The 18,197-nt window shown below is 36.8% G+C and overlaps 1 protein-coding gene and 2 non-coding genes across 6 annotated transcripts in view; 2 read left to right on the forward strand and 1 right to left on the reverse strand.

Annotated features, from left to right (window-relative positions):
- The window catches only part of LOC124788313 (AP-5 complex subunit zeta-1-like), a 158,491-nt gene that overhangs the window by 54,534 nt on the left and 85,760 nt on the right, over positions 1-18,197 (forward strand). For all 4 annotated transcript variants that reach the window (XM_047255551.1, XM_047255548.1, XM_047255549.1 and 1 more), the window contains one exon: positions 7,304-7,478. In XM_047255551.1, the coding sequence (XP_047111507.1) occupies positions 7,304-7,478 (175 nt within the window). The remainder of the gene's footprint in view (positions 1-7,303; positions 7,479-18,197) is intronic.
- Trnas-cga lies at positions 5,460-5,534 on the reverse strand. The gene has a single exon. It is a non-coding gene; the product is annotated as a tRNA-Ser (tRNA).
- Positions 8,292-8,366, forward strand: Trnat-ugu. The gene has a single exon. It is a non-coding gene; the product is annotated as a tRNA-Thr (tRNA).

Below are 18,197 nucleotides of genomic sequence, written 5' to 3' on the forward strand. Positions count from 1 at the left end.
ATTTCCTTTCACGCCAATCACCTGCCACCCTACCTAAAACCTCTTTCCTCATCACCGTAGCCAGCTTCATCCTGACCCACAACTTCTTCACCTTTGAAGGCCAGACATACCAACAATTAAAGGGAACAGCCATGGGTACCAGGATGGCCCCCTTGTACGCCAACCTATTCATGGGTTGCTTAGAGGAAGCCTTCTTGGTTACCCAGGCCTGCCAACCCAAAGTTTGGTACAGATTTATTGATGAAATCTTCATGATCTGGACTCACAGTGAAGAACAACTCCAGAATTTCCTCTCCAACCTCAACTCCTTTGGTTCCATCAGATTCACCTGGTCCTACTCGAAATCCCATGCGACTTTCCTTGACGTTGACCTCCACCTGTCCAATGGCCAGCTTCACACGTCCGTCCACATCAAACCCACCAACAAGCAACAGTACCACCATTATGACAGCTGCCACCCATTCCACATCAAACGGTCCCTTCCCTACAGCCTAGGTCTTCGTGGCTAACGAATCTGCTCCAGTCCGGAATTCCTGAGCCATTACACCAACAACCTGACAACAGCTTTCGCATCCCGCAACTACCCTCCCGACATGGTACAGAAGCAAATAACCAGAGCCACTTCCTCATCCCCTCAAACCCAGAATAACCCACAGAAGAACCACAAAAGTGTCCCACTTGTGACAGGATACTTTCCGGGACTGGACCAGACTCTGAATGTGGCTCTCCAGCAGGGATCCGACTTCCTCATATCCTGCCCTGAAATGAGATCCATCCTTCATGAAATCCTCCCCACTCCACCAAGAGTGTCTTTCCGCCGTCCACCTAACCTTCGTAACCTCTTAGTTCATCCCTATGAAATCCCCAAACCACCTTCCCTACCCTCTGGCTCCTACCCTTGTAACCGCCCCCGGTGTAAAACCTGTCCCATGCACCCTCCAACCACCACCTACTCCAGTCCTGTAACCCGGAAGGTGTACACGATCAAAGGCAGAGCCACATATGAAAGCACCCACGTGATTTACCAACTGACCTGCCTACACTGTGATGCATTCTATGTGGGAATGACCAGCAACAAACTGTCCATTCGCATGAATGGACACAGGCAGACAGTGTTTGTTGGTAATGAGGATCACCCTGTGGCTAAACATGCCTTGGTGCACGGCCAGCACATCTTGGCACAGTGTTACACCGTCCGGGTTATCTGGATACTTCCCACCAACACCAACCTATCCGAACTCCAGAGATGGGAACTTGCTCTTCAATATATCCTCTCTTCCCGTTACCCACCAGGCCTCAATCTCCGCTAATTTCAAGTTGCTGCCACTCATACCTCACCTGTCATTCAACATCATCTTTGCCTCTGCACTTCTGCCTCGACTGACATCTCTGCCCAAACTCTTTGTCTTTAAATACGTCTGCTTGTGTCTGTATATGTGTGGATGGATATGTGTGTGTGTGCGAGTGTATACTCGTCCTTTTTCCCCCCTAAGGTAAGTCTTTCCGCTTCTGGGATTGGAATGACTCCTTACCCTCTCCCTTAAAACCCACATCCTTTCGTCTTTCCCTCTCCTTCCCTCTTTCCTGATAAGGCAACAGTTTGTTGCGAAAGCTTGAATTTTGTGTGTATGTATGTGTCTGTCTGTGTTTCTATCGACCTGCCAGCGCTTTCGTATGGTAAGTCACATCATATTTGTTTTTAAATATAGTTCGGTTATTTGTTTTGAAGTGAATAATGAAGCAGTTTATGGTCTATTGCCAGAACTATCTACAACATGGAGAAGATATTTTCATGAGATATTTAGTATTTGTTACATACATGTCTCACTTTGACCATAATCTGTGTATGGAGCAAAGCACAAAGGACATGTGTCATCAGTGGACTATGTGAGGAGCCTGTAATCTGCATCACATAGTGTCACAAATTAATGCTTTTAATTGAGAAAAAGTAGTTATTAATAAATTATATATTCAGTATTAGATTCTTACAAAATTGTAGCAGTAGCAGTGGTCTTTGAAAAGTAATTTAGTTTCATGATTGAAACCTCATCAAATCCTTTTTGTTTGTACCCCTCAAAAAATTTTATTTTTCCTGTCAAAGGATAATCACCCACAAGTTGGGAACCACTGATCTACATGGTATTATTTTTTACAGACACAAAAATTCATGTTGATTGTAAAGTCATTTAAGAAATTTGTTTGTTGTCTTCGTTAACCAGCAAAAATAATGTAAAATATTGTTCAACAAGAAACAAACCACAAATAGTGGTCCAAATGAAACAGAGTCACCAGAAAATAGCTCTTGCGGAAATTGTGACACACGTTATGATCACTGGCCACCATATTCAGTGATTCTTGCGGAAATTGTGACACACGTTATGATCACTGGCCACCATATTCAATGATTACCTCTTCACTATGGTAGCATTACAAAATTCATCAGATCACTTAAAAGTTGTAATTCTGCTGGCTGTGATGGTGTTTCCAGCAGCATATTAAAATCTTGTGCATACTTGTGGTCACAGAAATGCAGTCATTTATGCCATTATTTAGAAGTGTTACTGGTGTTTCTCTGTTTGATATATCTTAAAGACCACTACACTCAAAAAGGCTATTTCTTCATCTTTATTTTAGTTCTGTGACTGATTACAAAGCTTAGAATAATGATGACAGGAAGTACAATTACCTCATTGAAAAAAAATAAAAAATGTGATGAGTTTCATAACAAGTTTGCACCGTATTGGCTTTTGTATGGAAAAATATGGAGCATTCTAGCATGCAGAGAGATATGTTGCACTTAGGGCAATACCATCCTATTTCTTTCCTGATTGCATTTCCAACAGATAATTTCATCTTCTCTAAACAAATCTTGCAAACCTGTTTTGGATGCTGCTTCTTCTTTGTTGCACAAACTTGATCAGGAAACTGTCATCTTACAAGTCTATTGCTGATAGCTGCAATAGAAGCAATATCTTGAGCCAGTATTGTGCTTTTCTGGAAAACTCCTTCACTAATTTGGCACAAAAAGGTGGATAATGACAGCCTTTCTTTTCATTTGTATTTCTACTCACACAATGCATAACAAGAGCATTTGTTGCAGCCATTATAAGCACATGGAAGAATAGTTTATTCCACCCTTTCATTTGTGTCCTCTTGTATGGATAGTAAAGACATTATCTGATCACTTCTATTGACTCCTGTTTTTACATATTACTGTCAAGAATAGCATCTGCAATTTGTTTGGTCCTGACACCATCCTTTGTACAAACAGAAAAGTCAGAGGTTGTCAGTTTTTGAAAGGCATAGTATATCCTTAGTAGTGTCTTTCCCCTTCAAACAAAGCCATTGATTTCTCATCATTGACACGGATTCATGGCTTCTGAGTTTCTTTGAAACATTTCCTTTTGACAGTGCCTTCCTATTAGGAATGTATATTCCTACAGCCTTTGTCTTATTTTTTCATAGAAAAGCAAAAACTGTTGGTGATCTGTAACATGTGCTCATGTAAACAGCATGGTCTTCACCCATATAATCAGTAAGCAACCTCTGAAAGACTGGTATTACTGAAGTGTGTTATGATCCCTTACTAGTGTACACTTTGAATCCAAGAACATAATCAACCTCAGAGTCACAAACAACAATCATTTTTATTCCATACTCATCTGTTTGGTTCTTTGTGTAGACATCACCATCATTCATTCACAAAATCGACACATTCCTTCATCAGTGATGAGGATTTTGTATGAGTAAAACTACTTTTTAAACTCTTCTAATAAATGATAAAAAAAGGACTAATTTTTTGCATGGCATTATGCGGAAGATGATCTCTGGAAATGTAGGTAGAATTATCATTCAAATGTAAACTTGAAAGTATGGCCTTTAATTTATTCTGCTCATTACAGACCTTGGAAAAGGGGTCAAGATAAAACTATTGGTACGCCAGTAGTCTGTCATGATTTTGTCGCAAGACACATATAAATAATTATGATGAGAAATGAATACATTTCATGGAGCTTCATGCTTGCTCTCGAATGCCAAACACTGTATGTCTTTTGCTTGGATCCTCTCTTCAGTTTCTGATAAATCAACTTTGGGTACCTTTTTGTTCTGATGTAATATGTTTCACCATAGAGTGGGGAAAGAAAATTGAAGGCACATCTAGTGGAGTGGATTTTTCATGAATTGCTGCTGTTAATCCACTTGTTTCTGATATCTGTGGCACAGCAGGCTGTTACTCATTGAATGTCCAGCCTAATTCGATATGAGCTGACTTCTTTTTGGAAGATCAAAACCTGTTTCTTGACAGTGCAGAAAACTATGTTACAGAGGACGTACTTTTGTTGAGTAGATGTTGTCTTAACAGCAGCAGGTTCATCATCAAACTCCCCTGTAAAAAAAGACAAGTAAAACATGACTAAATTGTAATTACAGGAGCAGTATCTGTAGCAACAATACTAATGAGAAAAAATTGTAGCAGAATGTGACTGTTTGCACTCAGATATTTCTCCCTCCAATTCAGAATCATTCAGTTCTTTCTTCAGAGCTTCCAAAATGTCTTGGTCACTCAACTAACATGATATATTTGCAGCAGAATTACAGCAAATGGCACACACGAAACTCATGACAATAGAAGCGCACAGTGGTTCAGTCAATCACAACAGCAGTTCATATGTTCCCTAATGCTTCTTTCAAAGTAATTCCAGAAATTAACAAAAGAGTGCAGCACCTGTCACAGGACAGGTAGCAAGACATCCGTAGATTGTTTTGAAACCATTCCAGTTTTTGAGCAATCAGTCGCTTGTACATTGTAAAACATCACACCCTGAAATGTTCTCAGGCATAGTACTTTGAATGCGTTGTTGTGGCCAGAGTTGCACTCTGGCTTGGTTACCAAAGCATTAAACTATCTTTGTAATCAGTCAATGAGTAAAAGCGTAATTGCTGACTGACTTAAATATGCTGTTGGAGGACATCTGCAAAACTGGATATAAACAAATCTATTTCACTCCCAGACTTTTAAAAAGTTTTTGTAGGTAGCATGTAATATAATACTGACTTATTTATCCCAGCAGGAATTGTTAACTGCCTGTTGTTTGGCGATGGTGGGGGATTCTCCACGGACAAAGCAATGCAAGGCCTCACATATGAAGTCCTGCAGAGCTAAACAAGAAAAATTACCCATTGTCATATTTTGTGACTTTCCAAAAGCCCTTGATTTTGTGTGGATGATAAAATTCTACTTGTCAAACTAAAGTTCTATGGCTTTAATGAGATCCTCTTGAATGGATGAAATCTTACCTTCATAATAGAAAGCTGTGTGTGGTAGACTGTGTCTGATGCATGAAACTAACATTAGAATGTGGCAACATATCATGTGGCTTCGTACAGTAATCAGTATGAGGTCCCACTCTTGTTCTCAACCTATGTAAATGATGAAACTTCCTGGCAGATTAAAACTGTGTGCCCGACCGAGACTCGAACTCGGGACCTTTGCCTTTCGCGGGCAAGTGCTCTACCAACTGAGCTACCGAACCACGACTCACGCCCGGTACTCACAGCTTTACTTCTGCCAGTACCTCGTCTCCTACCTTCCAAACTTTACAGAAGCTCTCCTGCGAACCTTGCAGAACTAGCACTCCTGAAAGAAAGGATATTGCGGAGACATGGCTTAGCCACAGCCTGGGGTATGTTTCCAGAATGAGATTTTCACTCTGCAGCGGAGTGTGCGCTGATATGAAACTTCCTGGCAGATTAAAACTGTGTGCCCGACCGAGACTCGAACTCGGGACCTTTGCCTTTCGCGGGCAAGTGCTCTACCAACTGAGCTACCGAAGCACGACTCACGCCCGGTACTCACAGCTTTACTTCTGCCAGTACCTCGTCTCCTACCTTCCAAACTTTACAGAAGCTCTCCTGCGAACCTTGCAGAACTAGCACTCCTGAAAGAAAGGATATTGCGGAGACATGGCTTAGCCACAGCCTGGGGGATGTTTCCAGAATGAGATTTTCACTCTGCAGCGGAGTGTGCGCTGATGTAAATGATCTTCCAATACCTTTAAAGGATGGTTCAAGGACTATAATGTTTGTTAGTCCCAATTCAACTCAACCTTACCAGATGCAACTAGGGCAACAGACCAACAAGTGGTGTAAGGTAACAGTGTAAGTTAACTAACAAGTTCAGTTCAGCAAGTTATACTCTTAGAAGCACCTCTCATTGAGTTGACCTAAAGACAGGAATGTTGGCTTATTTTGCTATTTTTCAGTGCCTGTCGTCTTACAGAAGCAGTGCACCCAATCAAAATAAAGTGTTTGTCTAGCAGAAGCAAGCTGTAAAAATATTGTGTACAGTAAATAACCACACATCTTGCAGAGGTGTTTTAAAGGATCTTGAACTTTTTACAGTCATCTCTCAGTACATTTACTCCTTAATGGATTCTGTTGCTGACAAAAAAGATCAGTCTCAGCTGAATTGTAGTTTATGCAACCACAATACAAGGCACAGAAGTAATTTTAATGCAGACTTTGCCTCCTTGTCTAAGGTTCAGAGAAAATTATGTAGTCTGGTGCAAAGGTTTTGAATAAGCCCTCATCTAACACAAAGCAAGAAGTTGGGAATTGCTGCCACTGCAAAAGAAAATTCTAACTTACCTCATTACCCACTCTTCATATGATTTACCTGAATATTTAGTTTCAAGGATTGAAAACTTCTGTTAGCTACAAGGCAAGTAGCAGTGTTCATTGTAAAAATGCATGACAAGTCCTAGGCATAGCGTATTGTAACCAGGACATTGTTTTTGCAGATGTTGGTAATGATTTTGTTTGAAAATACCGATGTAGTTAAGTAAATATTAATCTGCCAATAGGAGATAAACAGGAGCTGCTTAATATGAGCAAAGAAGCAGCAGCTTTCTATCTAATATATTTGGTTAAATTTAGCATGAATACTGTTAAGTAGTGTAGTGAGAGTTTAATGTTTATATAGTGTGCAGATTAAGTTTGATTATTAGCTTGTTTTCCATTTGTGTACAGCTTGACTCTTATACATCCATGAAGGTTCTCCACCTTGATGTGATCTATGGAACACAATGACTGATCCTGGCTTTTTGTTGTGATTTTTGGCTTAATAACTAAGTATACACCATTTGTGCAACTGTTTCCTCTCTTGTGTTAGCTGATAGGAAATCTCTGGTTTTGAAAACTAGCATTTATGTCATCTTTTATTTATTCATATATCTCTTGCCACCTTGAAAGCACAATTTTTTCCAGTATTTCATTTCATTTGAGCTAACTACATTTTTTTCAGGTTCTTTGTGAAGTGCTGGATCTACTCAGTCAACTTGTCCACAGTGATAAACAGTGGGGTCCAAAAGCACTAGTAATTGTGAAAAGAATAAACAGTTATGTTACCGAAAGATTTAAAGGGCAACATTCTGATGTTTCCATCCTTATAAGAGCCCTGAGTTTCCTTTTAAATATAGGTATGTATACAAAGTAAAAAATACTTACTTGATAATATTATTGTAACTTACGCTATTAATGAACAATGATCATGACCAAGTTGACTTTAGGAAAATTAGAACTGATATAAGACTCTTTAATTTCCAGACAATTGAGCTCATTTCAGAACCTTCACAGTGACCAACTGTTGATATTGGCTGCAAAGGATTTATTTTTAAAATTTATTGTACTGGACCGTTATTGGACTGTGTAATCTTACCCTCCCACACATCACTATTAAAATTCTCTTAGTCTCTTCATACTTCGAGAGGTGTAAGATATACAAACGAAAAACTTTTCACATATCTTCATTATCTCGTTGTTGTTGTTGGCTCCACTTTTTGTGTCTAAGGGTACATTCTTGCAGCTGAAATTTCGATTTAACATTGTGGGTTCCTGATGACTAAATAACTGATGAAGATTTGCCTATATTTTTATTCAATTTTATTCTTTCTCACATTGTTAAATATCACAACATCTTTACATTTTCCACATTAAAAAGAAAAAAAAACTATAATTACATTATGAAGATGGTATCTGTTCTTTCAGACATGTCTGAAAGAACAGATACCATCTTCATATAGTTCAGGCTAACCAGCCATTGACCTTCTTCTTCTGTGCGGATGCACATGCATTGCTCGAACTCTTACGGAACTCGTTAAGATTGTCTGCCACAAGTAATGAGTGTAATGTGCAGGGGCACTACGAATGTGGTGTGCGCACATTAAGTTGGGAATGTGCGTCTTACGGGGACCGTGCAAGGGGTAAATACCTACAGTCGCACTACCCTCTGTGCCCTCAGTGGCTCAGATGGATAGAGCGTCTGCCATGTAAGCAGGAGGTCCTGGGTTCTAGTCCCAGTTGGGGCACACGTTTTCAACTGTCCCTGTAGATCTATATCAATGCCGTTGACAGCTTAGGATATTGATTTAATTATCATTTCAATAATTACATTGTTGTTGACAAACTTACATAAATGTCTTCTTCCATCAGAGGCATGCCCACTACTCCTAACATTCTGCCAAACTTACAATATTCTAAAGAGTTTACAAAGCAAAAGAGCTTACAAACTTTGTCGGCGAAAGACGAATCGTCACCAAGTTATGTCATTACTTTATAAACGAGTCCAGAAATAAATTTAATAATTATCGTTAGATTGTGCAATTAGTAATACAAATTTTAAGTATGCCAGAAAAATCACAATTTCAAATGTTTCTAAAACAAGAGCAATTTTAACTGTTAGTGCTTATCGATTGTAGCGCATTAATTTCTTTTTATACATTTTTTCCTGTAATATAATACATCATATACGGAATCATATGAAGTTCTTTTAGTTAAACACCAAGATACAAGAATTGATAGTATAAATGGTATCAGTTATTTCTTTTAAAAAAAGGTTATGTTAGAGGAGGGTGTCCCATTATAATATCCACCTTACAAAATTTGGAAACAGTATGTTTACAATATTTTGTGACAGACTATAAGGTTTGCCAAACAGTGTACAAACTAATGCCCAGGATAGAATATGGATGTATAGAAGTATCTAATACATAACATATTACAGAAAACATAAGAAAAATATCTACTGCAAAAATCATAATCTATACGTGTTTCAGGATATGGCATTCAAATTTTCAGATCTATGGAAAATACTGTCACAAGAAAATACTACAAAATCAAAGCTACACCATTACACCACTAAACTATAGATGTAAATACAGAGACAATGTAAATTACTAGAATAATAAATTGTAAGTTGACATCCATACAATCAAACCTTCAAAATTTTCAAAAGAGAAGAGAAAAATTTCAGGGCCTAAGTGTATGAAAAACTCACGACGACAGGTACAGACCAGAAAAATATACTCAATCAAGAAGTAGGAATCAGTCAGCCGCATAAACCAGAGTATTCAAGGTTATGTTGACTCATGAGAGAACAAAATAATGGAAAAATATTAGGGACTAAGCTTACGATGTGGGGATCGACCCACAAATCCAAACCACACCTGTTACAAAACAGCAAAAAATGTTTTGACACAACAAAATGAATAAAGTTCATAATCATATCAATAATTACAATTATGTGCAAAGAGCAACTGTAAGAAGCATCTAGCCTCACACACACACACACACACACACACACACACACACACACACACAGAGAGAGAGAGAGAGAGAGAGAGAGAGAGAGAGAGAGAGAGAGAGAGAGAGAGAACTGCGATGATCAGGGTACCCAAAACAGACCTAAGCACGAGTCTGTCCACAACTCAAGTTCCAGTCGGATACGATATTGCAATACTCAGGATACATTCAAATAAACTTAGTCATAAATAGCTTTGAATAATGACACAATCCAGTAGCTTGAGAACCAAAATCAGAGTATGAAAGCAGACATGCATACATCTTGCTTTATTATCTACGCTAGTGAATGTGTTCCACACCATTTGCTAACTGCCCATACAAAATAACCTACGTATATAAAAACCTAGAAAATTCACTTACAAATGATAAAAACAAAATGGACGCTAATTTTAAGTCACATAATGTATTGTATTTGAAAACACATGCATTTATGCTGTCTTTCACAGCCTTGGCTAACAATTCACAAATATCAGTCACAACACAGACCCAGTCAACAGATGCTCAAGTACGTTACCCAGCACCCACGATCTCCTTTAAGTTGACTGGTCCAACAGGATACAGCCATACAGCAGTGTGGGGAGTGGACCCGCCCACATCTTCCTGCTTCCTCCTTAGAGTTCTCGTCATGCGCTCCAGTGGATAGGTAACTTCCTGTCTAGCATTCACATCAAATCCTGAAGCATTGTTTTGTGTACTAAATGTGCTGTTCAGTACCTTCTTCAGATCACATGAGATATGTTCTTCCTAATAACTTTTCAAAGTCAGTTATATGGGATTTATGTCAGGTGCAACATTAATAAATGGAGTTAAATGCAATTTTTAAAAAAAGGACTATTAAAATAGATAGGGTCAGATACTATTCCTCATTGTTAGAGCACAAATTATAAACATTATCCCATTTCAAAATTGTAAAAGGATGTACTCATTTAGTCTCATACATGTATCAAATTCTAAAGTACATATCTATTAAAGCACGTATCTATATAGTGTATCATAGATTTTAACTCGGTCAGCAGATAAAACAGGACCTTAAAAATCACAACATCTTACATACTATATTCCATTCAAACAAAACACAGCTATCTAGTCTTCTGCATATACAGATAGATTTAAACTCAGTCAATGGATAAGATAGAGCTCTAGAAACTACATGATCTTGAACACTAAATTCATGACAATGGAAAAAGAATGAACAAACAAAAATCAGAAACTTACAGATCATGTTTATATGCTTTCAGTTCAGTGATATTGCACAATCCAAACAACTTCATATATTTTGGATACACAAGTCTGTATGCATTAGGATGTGGATTTTCATGAACCTCGAATGATCCAATATAAATATCAAAAAATGTCTTTATCTCCGATGTCAACATTTTAGATTTCTCTGTGGCTCTCACCAACACAAGATCCCCTACCTCAAACTTATAAATTCTGCCTTGACCATCCGGTCTGTGTGCTTTCTCCTATCCCCCTGGTTTTTCATCATATCCATAACACATTCCTCCCTCGCTTGTGGTGACAGAATTTTACAAGGTGGAAACTCAACATTTTCAAAAATCAGGTTAGCTGGTCTGCGATTAAACATGATTTGAAATGGTGAAAAACATGTTGAAGAATGTTGTAAGCTGTTCATAATATCCTTAAAATCACTGACTTAATCTTTCCAACTGGTATGATTCTCACTACAATATGTTCTAAACAGTCTTCCAGTCTCTCTCTTATATCTTTGTGCAGGGTTACTCAAAGGATGGGACACCGAGGTTAGAATATGCCTTATTTCTGTGTGATCAACAAAATCTTTCCAAGCTTGTGATCTAAACTGAGAACCATTATTAGTTAAAATTGTTTTAGGAATACCCACCTGATGAAAATACGTGTTTTCAAACCTAGAGTTGATTTGCTTACTGGTAACTTTCTTAAGAGGAAACAGCTTTATGAACTTCAAAAATATGTCAACCACCACAAAATCCACTCTTAGATTTAGGTAAGGGTCCATAAACATCAACAGACACAAGATCAAGGTTACTATTAGGCAGTATGTTTTGCATTTGGCCTCTACTTGTCTTCCTATGTTATAAAACAGATGTTTTCCTGAATCTTTTGTATGCATTTGGTTGATCCACAATGGCAAAAATTCTCATGTGTTTAAGTAATTAAAGTATCAATACACTGTTCCGGGTAAAGTAATTTCCAATCCTCTGAGTCAGTCTTATATGTCCTGAATAAAATACCCTTGTGTACGTTATAATACTGTTCTATTTTTTCTCCTCCTTTCTTACCCAACATGCTCATAACCAATTTCCAGTTTTGATCATGATTTTAATACCTCCAGACGTCTTTGAAAATTTTCAAAATCTCTTTTTCCTCTTTCACACCTCTGAAGTATGTAATTTTAAACTCTTTTTCAGCTTCTCCAAAGTTGTTAGATGATTCACTTCCTAAAGATAGCCTAGACAAAGCATCAGCAACTACATTATCTGTGTCCTTAATGTATCTGATTTCATAATAGAGCTGTTGTAAAAACAAGACCCAATGAGTAGTTCTGTTATGGTACAGCCTATACACCTGAAGATAACATAATGCTTTGTAATCAGCATAGATAATAACTTTGTGACCTAGTAAATAACATTTAAATTTGTTGAACACCCAATGTACAGCCAGAAGTTCTTGCTCAGTTACAGTGCACGTCTTTTCGTGTTTCTGCAACACTCTACTAGCAAATGCACGAGATGTATGTTTAATAACACCATCAACTTCAACCTCCTGAAATAAATGAGCACCCAATCCAATATCACTGCTGTCTGTCATAATACAAAAAGGAAGAGACAAACCTTGGTTGAACAATATGTGACTTTGACACAACTGCCCTTTGACCTCATCGAAAGCATCCTGACACTCCTGATTCCAGTCCCAAATGGTTCTTCTTCCAAAGTTCACACAAGCATGAAGCATTCAAAGCTTGGCTGCTACAAAATTTTCTGTAAAATCCAGTTAATTCAAAAAATGATTTAAGCTATTTTTTATTATGCAAGGAGGAGGAAAGTCAGCAGTGGCATCAAGTTTCTCTTTATCAGGTGCAATTCCTTTTTCAGATATGACATGTCTTAAAAATTTAACTTCTTCCACACCAAATTTGCACTTACCTATTTTCAAAGTCATGCCTCCTAATTCTAATTTTGAAAACACATCTTTTAAGAGATTCAAATGTTGTTCCCAAGTCTTTTCAGCGACCAGAATGTCATCAACATACACAATTAATTTTGAACTCACTTCACTTTCTAAGACAGAATCCAGAGCTCTTAGGAATTCAGTTACAGATACATTTAGCCCAAATGGCACGACACAATATTGAAAACACTTACCTCCATACAAAAATGCTGCATACTTTGTAGAATTAATTTCAAGTGGGATCAGGTGAAATCTGGAGATCAAGTCCAAACTAGTCATATATTTTACATGATCAGATTTGTGTAACAGCTCATCCCTGTTCTCAAGATGCTCATTCTCTCTGATAAGAAATTTATTAAGATGTCAAGAGTCCAAAACAATTCTCACTCCACCATTTCTCTTACTTACGACAACTAAAGGATTATTGTAAGCACTCCTACTCTCTTAATTACTACTCATGTTTCCATTTTCTGAATTTCTTTCTCTACATCTTTCGTTTTTGAAAATGGTATATTATATGGCTTGAGAAAGAAAGGTTGATAATATTTAAGGTAAAGTATGCACTGATAGCCTTTTGCATTTCCTGGTTTTTCGCTAAACATGTTTCTAAACTCCAATAACAAATTCCTAAGTTGTCCCTTTTGTAGGTCACTTCCCTTACTTTAGAATCTACTACATTTTCAAACTCTTGATCCTCAATCTCGTCAAAATCTGTATCATCATCAAACACCTTGTACTCACTGTGGTTCACAGTGTTTTGCAAATAGTTACAACTTTTCCCACAGTTTAAGATACAGAAATTAGTTTTCACATAAATATTACTTTTAGATTGCAAAATAAATAATTCTTTATCATTTTATCCAAAACAAGCCTCAACTTTCACTATCCAATCCATACTGAATATTATATTTTCTTCTGGACTGGGATCACTAAGCATCCATGTTCAAAGGTTTTGCCTTCTATACTAAGCATTAAAAGTACCTGAGATTTTACCAATTTGCTTTGCTTACCTGTAGCTCCTCTTATCTTTACACCTACAATGGACATTTCCACAAAATTCTTACTATGTTTAATCTTGTCTCTAAATTGTTCAGCTATACCACAAATTGGACTACCTGTATCAATCAAATGGTTCCCTTCCCATTGATCAATCTTAATCTTAATGTAAGGACATCCAAAATCTGAATTATCGTCTCTGTTATTAGACACCTCATGTAAGAAATCACTTTCAGTTTCATCAAATGCTACATCTAGACTGATTCTGCAAGGTTTTAACAACTTTACTGGTATCATACCATTACTTTGGTTACTCATGTTCTCAGGTAAAGATTGAACACACTGGATGGATTCCATGGCACAACTAACATCACTTATTACAGGAGGAACACAAAATATATTACTGTCAAAATTACATTTCCTACTTAGATCTTCTTTCACTTCATTCCACAAATTTGTATACAAATTCTGACCAACCGCAGCTAACTTACTCCAGAATGCACATTTATTTACGTTATTGTCAATTTGGTCCCAAACAAATTTCAAGAAGTTTTCACCTTTATTCTCTAAGCTTACAGATAACTCATCTTTACTGTTTGGATCATTACTCTGCATGACATTAATGAAAAACTGCTTTGACTTGTCTGGTATTCCATGACTTTCACTTACATCATTAAATACATCACTTACCTATGAAACTTCATTATTCTTAAACTCCACAAAACCTGATACCCATCATCATCATCATTATCATTATTATTATCATTCTTCCAAAATTGCTTCGTCAATAACATCATTAAGACCACAAGTTTCATCTCCATTAAAGTCACACACCTCACCTACATTCATTTGCAATAAGCTACCAGTCTCAGACTTACCACCCTCAGTCATTTCACAGCTCTCATTCTTATCTACATCAAAAATACCACCTAATTCAGATCCAATACAGTCATCACCTATTTTTCATACATCAATAACATTTTTTTTCTGAGCAAGAGAAGAAATCATTAGTAAACACTACATCCAAATTCTCATTACTCTCACATTCTGGTCTGTGATCAGCACCTACATCATTATAATTATACATAGTATTCCAAAACTTTTGGTCAAAACATAATTGAGAAATCTGATGTTCCTTCTGTTCAACTTCAGGCACCTGTGCCATGTTATTAATACTGTTATTATTGTCTAATTGGAAGTGTAAATTGAGGGTCCTGTACTTGTTGTGTTTCCGCACCCCAAAACTGTGGACCTTCATTGGGTGCCGTTTCCTGAATAGTTGCCTCTATGGTTGTTTCTTCTATTAAGTTGACCATGGTTATCCCCATTATTCCTATTCTGGTGATGTTCAAAATTTCTGTCTCTGTTACCATTTTGACCCTGATGGAAATTACCATGATCTCTGTTTCTATAGTTATTACTATTATGATCTCTATCATTTCGATTGTTATGGTACATGCTTCTTTCTATTGCCAACATATCATAAAAATTGTTCAAGGCAATCGTCAGGTCCATGTACTAAATCCCACTGCAACCTCTCTGGCAAACTCCTTTTTAGTGCATCAGTCAATGTCATTTCATCAAATGGTTTATCTAGATGAGATAATTTCTTAAGTTGATTCTTACAGAACTCTTTCAAGGTACTATTCCTATAATTTCGACAATTCATAAATTCACTTTTAATAACTTTTTTTGAAACTTTGATATGTTTCCCACTGACTTAAATTTAGATTTACCCACGACAGAGCTTTGCCTTCAAGACATGTTTTAACAAATTTAATTTTTTTGGTCGTCACCCATGCCTGACACAAAACTATCTCTACAGTGGTGTAGAAAATCCACTGGACGTAAATTGTCTGATGGAAAACTTCTTATTGGAATGTTGGACCACGCAATACCATTATTTGAATACAGACTGTTGTGAATGCAATTTTCCTGAACTATTGAAATTTTTGATGTAAAAGATTTACGTTAGTTAGCATATTGTTTTAAAATATTTTATCTGAACTGCTAAAGTTCTGTACCATTTTTTCCTCTAAGACCTTCTGTTGAACTCTGACATCATTAACATTCTTCTCCTGTTATGAAGATTGTGCAACTAACTCATTTTTCAAAACAATAAATTTAATTTCTAAGACATCAACTTTTTCGTTCACACTTTTTAATCCATCCAACAACCCATTGGTAGTTCCAAAACCTGATTACTAAGTTGGTCTATTGGGTATTGTACCCTGTCCATTTTACTATTGTTTTCAGACTGTTCTGTTTTCATTTCCTATAATTTTGCTAAAATCAACTGCAAAATATCAGTTTTAAATGTTTCTATGCTGACTATACTTTCACTTGGTTTAAACATGTCTTGGCTGGGTTCTACAGCTTTCACTTCATCACCCCTACCCTTGTCTCTATTCATTATCCTGGCAATCACACGAATCCACCATGAAAAACTAATTTCACAAATAGTTTGTACGTATCTTTTCTGATATCCTTCATCATAGTTGTAAAGTCCTCTTTCAATTCATCCGGTCCATCAATGTTGATATTATCTCATCACTGTTGATACGACTTTGTTGTGCAGCTCTTAGGTCTTTTTTTGTCAAGTGATTGAAGTTCATTTACATAAAAACTGCAAATACAAATAACTGTCCTTTCTTCTTTAGCAACAGAGAAAACTTCGTTATCAGTCAACAGATCCCAGCTGACACACACACTTGTAATCTTACCCTCCCACATATCACTATTAAAATTCTCTTAGTCTCTTCATTATTTTCAAAAGCTTCGAGAGGCATAAGATATGCAAATGAAAAACTCTTTACTTATCTTCATTATCTCACTGTTGTTGTTGTTGTTGTTGTTGAAGTTGTTGGCTCCACTTTTTGTGTCTAGGGCTACATTCTTGCAGCTGAAATTTTGATTTAATGTTGTGGGTTCCTGGTGACTAAATAACTGACGAAGATTTGCCTATATATTTCTTGAATTTTATTCTTTGTCACATTATTTAATATTACACTGTCTTTACATTTTCCACATTTAAAAAAACCAGTAATTACATTGTTGTTGACAAACTTAGAAAAGCCATCAGAGGCATGTCCATTACTCGCAACTTTCTGCCGAGCTCACAATATTCCAGAGAATTTACAAAGCAAAAGAGTTTACAAACTTGGTCAAAAAAAGAAGAATCATCACCAAGTTATATCATTATTATATACATGAGTCCAGAAATAAATTTAATAATTATCATTAGATTTTGCAATTAATACTATTAATTTTAAGTATGCCAGAAAAATCGTAATTTCAAATATTTCTAAAACAAGAATGATTTTAACTGTTAGTGTGTATCGATTGTAACACATTAATTTTTTTTGTACATTTTTGCCTGAAATATAATATGTCATATGCAGAATCATATGAAATTCTTAAAATAGTTAAACAACTGTGATAATGTTCACCTATACAAGAATCGATAGTATAAATGGTATCGGTTATTTCTATAAAAGAAAAACTAATGTCAGAGGAGGGTGTCTCATTACAACTGGCTGCTTACCTTCAGGTGCACAATGAAGATGGACATAAGGCCCGGTATTGGTCTGGCATAATAAATTTAAAAAAATAAAAGCTCTGCATCGATGTGACTTTTAGTGATATTGAAGTTCCTGAGATTCATGCGAGGTGCAGAACAGCGTGTGTGCAACAGGTTTATTTCATTTGGCAGATTTATTTCAGCTGGCAGTTCAAGGACTGTATTTTAATTATGTTCATGAAAATATCCTAACAGATATGGAGATTTTTACTTACTGTTTGAAAGTAATTAAATAAATGAATTTAAAAAATATTATATTTTAACTATGTTTTGTGCTTAGTTGAAAATGTTGGATGTGTTGTGTCAGTTATTATTTCATGCTGTAAAAACAAATGTGGACTTTAGTATCTGATAATTGCACTATAAAACAGACATACAGGGTGATCAGGGAGTGACTAGGCATAACTTCTGTCTTTTCAGAGTTATTTATTTGAAATTAATACAGTGTGTACACTGTTGATGGGAATAAAATTGCATATGTTGGAACTCCATTAAATTTCTACATAGGGACCTGTGGCATTGACCAATCTCCTCAAACTACCTGGAATGGAATCCACATCTTTCTGGAGGAACTTGTGTGGAATGTTGGTAAGAACTCTCCAAATCCGTGCTTCCAGTGTGCGAGGTTTCATCTAGTACGCTTCCTCTTTTGCCCCACCCTACAAAAAAAAGCTCACAGGATGTCAAGACTGGACTTCTTGCAGGCCACTCATGAGGTCCATGTACCCCCAGCCAATGTCCTGGAAACTTCTCATCTAACCAGTTCCGCATGACATTTGCAAAGTGAGGCAGTGCGCCATCTGACATGAAG

The sequence above is a fragment of the Schistocerca piceifrons genome, chromosome 3 (assembly GCF_021461385.2).
Source record: "Schistocerca piceifrons isolate TAMUIC-IGC-003096 chromosome 3, iqSchPice1.1, whole genome shotgun sequence".
In the NCBI taxonomy this organism is placed as follows: domain Eukaryota; kingdom Metazoa; phylum Arthropoda; class Insecta; order Orthoptera; family Acrididae; genus Schistocerca; species Schistocerca piceifrons.